Source organism: Melampsora larici-populina (assembly GCF_000204055.1).
Source record: "Melampsora larici-populina 98AG31 unplaced genomic scaffold MELLAscaffold_30, whole genome shotgun sequence".
Classification (NCBI taxonomy): Eukaryota; Fungi; Basidiomycota; class Pucciniomycetes; order Pucciniales; family Melampsoraceae; genus Melampsora; species Melampsora laricis-populina.
In genome coordinates this window covers 957,328-961,774 of record NW_006768794.1, presented here as the reverse complement: position 1 = coordinate 961,774, position 4,447 = coordinate 957,328, and the positions used below count along the sequence as shown (strand labels likewise).

Genomic DNA, 4,447 nt, shown 5'->3' with positions numbered 1-4,447 from the left:
AATATGTGCCAGTGGTGTTGCCTCCAAAGTTCAAGACCATACTTTTGTAAACTCAAGAGGTCCGGAATTGTACGATGATGAATTAGTCCAGGCGTTCAGATATTACGGGATTAAATGTATGTTCACATATCACCTGACCTACAAGGAAGTAATTGTGAGTAATGATTGCACATAGGCTGTCAGCTCATATTTTGGTCTGATGCTGAAAGTTTTTACTTGTCTGTCACAGGACCCTTTGTGCTGTGGTAGATATGTCTTTTGAGTTGGGATGTACTAAATGATTTCGTTTTTGATGGTGGTGCTTTTTTTGGGTCTGACCATATCTGTGTTTGCAAGGTTGTGACGTGCTGATGATTTGTGACCTCGTTTTGTTGAATATCGAAAGCCTGCTTGTGCTGCGGGATGTATGTTGCTTTTGTTTGAGTAAGGGTGATGAGCTTCTCGCATGCATGGCTGCTGATGTGGTTATCTTGTTTGTGGCGTTTTGATACTGATGCTTTGCCTGGTGATCACAGCCTTTGCGAGCACACCTTATTGTGATGAAACTACATATGATCTGTTGCCTCGTGCTGTAGTAACTTGCGGTGTCTTTACACATAATTTGTGTGTCAATTTCTCAACAGCGGCGCCCGCCGCTAAAATGCTAGTCATGATATTATAGCTTGGTAACATTGAAGATTGCCTTGTTTGAAAATGACTTTGGATCAACAAAATTCTAAATGGCAAGACATGTAAATTGCTGATAAGACTCCCATGCTGAGTGTACTTGTCAACAATGGCAATTCACTCTGATGTATGCCCACAGGGCCCGTGAGAGTACATCAAAGTAGGGCTCAGGCTTTCAGGGCATGTACTCTCTGCTTCCAAGCAAGAGTTGAGCAGAGTTGATTTAGCCTATTTCAGGTTGGGTTGTGGCCCTGTCAGAGCATGCGAGGGCAAAATTACGTCACACATCTTGTGTGGATAGAACTGAATGCTACCCTAACCCTCAGTCCCAAATCTAACCCCAAACCCCTACCTTCTAACCAATTGTTGTTGTTCTTCAATTTTATCAGACACTTGGTGTCATAACTCTCAATAGCGTATGAGCCCTTAGATCACCATATTTTGCTACCAAACTGCCAACTATTGCAACATATTCACATTATATCTCTAGCTTACATATGTGTAAGATTTGAAGTCTTAGTATGTTGTAAAGGTGATCACATGGTATACTATATAGAAACTGAGATCCCTGATTAAGCAAGAAAAATCACTCATTGTAAGATACCATAATTTCACAAAAAATTGGAATTCAAAAACTTACCAAACATCTCCATCACCAAAGTGTTCAAAAGAAGCTTGAAGAACTTATATTCATCACCACAAATCTTGTGCAAAGTAACAACCAGGGTGAGTTCAGATCTCTAAGTTGATGATTTTCAATTGCAATCCTTTCAAGTCGTGATCTGATTTTTAGGTTCTACATCAATCTGTCAAGCAGGGGCAAAAGCTGCAGTAGCTAGATTCTCATTTAAGAATTGAGTGCAGGCTCACTATCAATGGTACCATGTCTACAAGGAGTCAGGGGGATATTCTAGGTGATCTGAAGGACTGAATCATTTCAACCCAATCATTTTCATAAGGCATATTTAATTTCATAGAAAGATGATATCAAGCAAGTGAATGAAATCAATTAGGAATAGGGATGACATTTGCAACAACTGGTCTTTTGATTCAATCCCATTCTCTACAAATGATTTTTTTGCTTGCGGTTTGGTTTTGGAATTACTCAATCTGTCTTTGGATCAATTCACTGTTTCATGATCAAATTTTATTCTGTTATTAGTAACTTATGCTCTTGTTGATCTTGTATTGATCATCTCATATTGAGTTACTGGCCCAAAACTTTGGCTACCAAAGTGAGTGGTTTTTTTCCCTGTCCTAAAAGAGATTTATAATTTTTCATATTTAGTTGAATAGAAACAACACTTTGTGTTTCTTCTATCTCAATTTGATATTCAAAACCACAAGTCTAAACATCTGAATCAAAGAAAGCTAGGGTTGAAATTTAACTTAGCTAGGATATCTTCAATATGTCCACCCACTCATAATTCTGTATCACCATACATAAAATGACAATGGATCAATTATCCAGATCATCAAAAGAACAATCAGTTTAAAAAGCATCAATTTGTCAAGAGGTGTTGTTTGAAACTCACTTTTTGAAGCTTTTTTGGGTTTAAATTGTAATCTGAAGTATTTGTTGAAATTCTCAAACAAACCAACACATTCCTGCTCCTTGTAATCTTCACCAACCCTGGCTTCATCACTCAATTCACCATAATCAACAATACCGTGGGATACACATTCTCAGCTTGAGAAACATTAAGTTGTGTGTTTGCTGAGGATTCCATAGAATGTTTGCCTGATTTTGTTCTTCCTTATATGATCCATATTTACCATCTTTACCTAAAAACAGGATCAAATTTGTGGCACTGATAAACTTTTTGCTCCAAATACCCGATTTCACGCTTTTAGACACTACCCATTTGATACTTCTAAAGTTCTTGCCATTAATGACACTTGATCAGGTGGTGGAATCCACATAAAAAACTGTTTATGATCAATTAGAAGGCAAAAAATAGTTGCTGGGAATTATTTCAACCCTTTTTGAGTTTAATGTGAGGGTTTTGTACTGTTGAAAGTCGGACACTCTATCTGTGTTGTTTTCCTCCTTCTACTCTTAATTTGATTTTCTTATGTTGTTGCTCATCTTCCAAAAATGTGACAGGATGGGTAAGTACTACCAACAAGTATCAAAGACTGCATGTTTCAAGACTTGTCTTTAAACTACCCTTGGCCAATTCCTTTTTCTTCTGATTCATCAAGATCAAACATCTCTTTGTGATCCAGAGGTTCTTCGGAATTCAAATCAGTTCAGAAAATCAAGCAATTAGCTGTTTTGTTTGAATTTGAATTTGTTTGATTTACCTTGGTGACTATTCATCATTCGATAAATTCCTTTTGACTCTAGATGAATGAACATAAGTTTCAGTCACAGTCCTTGTTTGTGTTCCCATCCTTGTCTTTGTTCTTGAATGGCATTGATTATCGCTTGATTGGCTTCAATTTTCCTCTATTTGATTGATTAAATTTCCTTATATGAAACAAAGCGACTTGAATCAGGTCGGAACCAACCAAAGATGAAACAGAAACTCGCTTAACATGGGTAATAAAGATTATATTGCCATGGTCTAAAGATGACATAGATCAGTGGAACAGTGATTGATCTATAAGTTGAAATCAAGAAGTGAGAACAGAAAAGTCAGAGGAGCTCAAAAGCAAGATGGAAAGATGAAGAGAGAAAGAGAACGGTTAAAACTTACTTTAGAACCTGAAAAATCGATTCATGACTTTCAGACTCGATTACCATGATAGATGAAATATGATAGATAGAATCAATTGAATGAAGTCCCAGGTGTGGAAGCGATTGAGAATAATGATACTTTGTGGTTTTATTATATAGATAGATTATCAATTGATTTGCTTTAAAAGTTGTTGGTAGATGATGGGTTCCGATCGAGATTAACAATACAAAAAGAAACAATTGAGTCTGTTAAGTGTTTATTGTTATCTTTTATATAAGCAACTACATATAACAAAACAACAAAGGAAAGAGCTTACTTTTCAAAAACAACTCAATGACCTTTGATAACAAAAAAGGTGATCATTGTTGCACTTGAGTTAGTTGATCCGCCTTCAAATTGATTTGTCTGATTGTGATCTTGAGGCTGATTTGTTTTGATCCAAGTTGAATGATGAGGTTTGATTGATTATCCGGAATCTGGATTTGGGGAGCATTCGAGGATCGTTGGAAATGGGCGAAAGTGGGCGAAAAGGTAGACAGCCTGTACAAAACCTATACTCGCTGTAAGAGTAGTTCAATACAAATTGCCACTCATCTCACGAAGACTCACGTTGTAGTATTTAAAGCTCGAGAAGAGCTTTACAACACCTAAGAAGGGATAATCTACTACGTGTAATATAGTAGAAGTTGCCTAAAGACTGCCTTCTTCAAAGAAATCAGCACAAGGGCACTTGCTGACCACTTTGTGATAACAGAGAAATAGATAAAGCACCAGAGAAAGTAAAGCAATACTGTTGTGAAGTATTATTCCCAGATTTTAAGCGCAAAAAAGTCACACACTATGTTTATTACTAGCAATACTGTTGTAAGTTTTATTCCCAATTAGACTTGTAGTCTTTAACACACGTAAATAAATTTCTCCTTGCTTTGAAGGGGCGGATTTAAGTGATCTTAGTACAAATATAGTAAATAAATGATGATTTATAACACTACAACAAAGGTATAAGATGCAGAAAAGGGCGTTACAATCCTAAAATCATCAAGGAGTACTTATATCCACATGTAACAACTTTTACAACAGTCAACAGCTTCAAAAAC

The 4,447-nt window shown here is 36.5% G+C and overlaps 1 protein-coding gene across 1 annotated transcript in view; it reads left to right on the top strand.

Moving 5' to 3' along the window:
• MELLADRAFT_108614 (uncharacterized protein) overlaps positions 1-262 on the top strand; it is a gene marked incomplete at both ends in the record, with an annotated part of 1,364 nt that extends 1,102 nt beyond the window's left edge. Inside the window, 2 exons of the mRNA XM_007412371.1 lie at positions 60-154; positions 230-262. Of these exons, the coding sequence (XP_007412433.1) occupies positions 60-154; positions 230-262 (128 nt within the window). The remainder of the gene's footprint in view (positions 1-59; positions 155-229) is intronic.
• Positions 263-4,447: the final 4,185 nt, after the last annotated feature.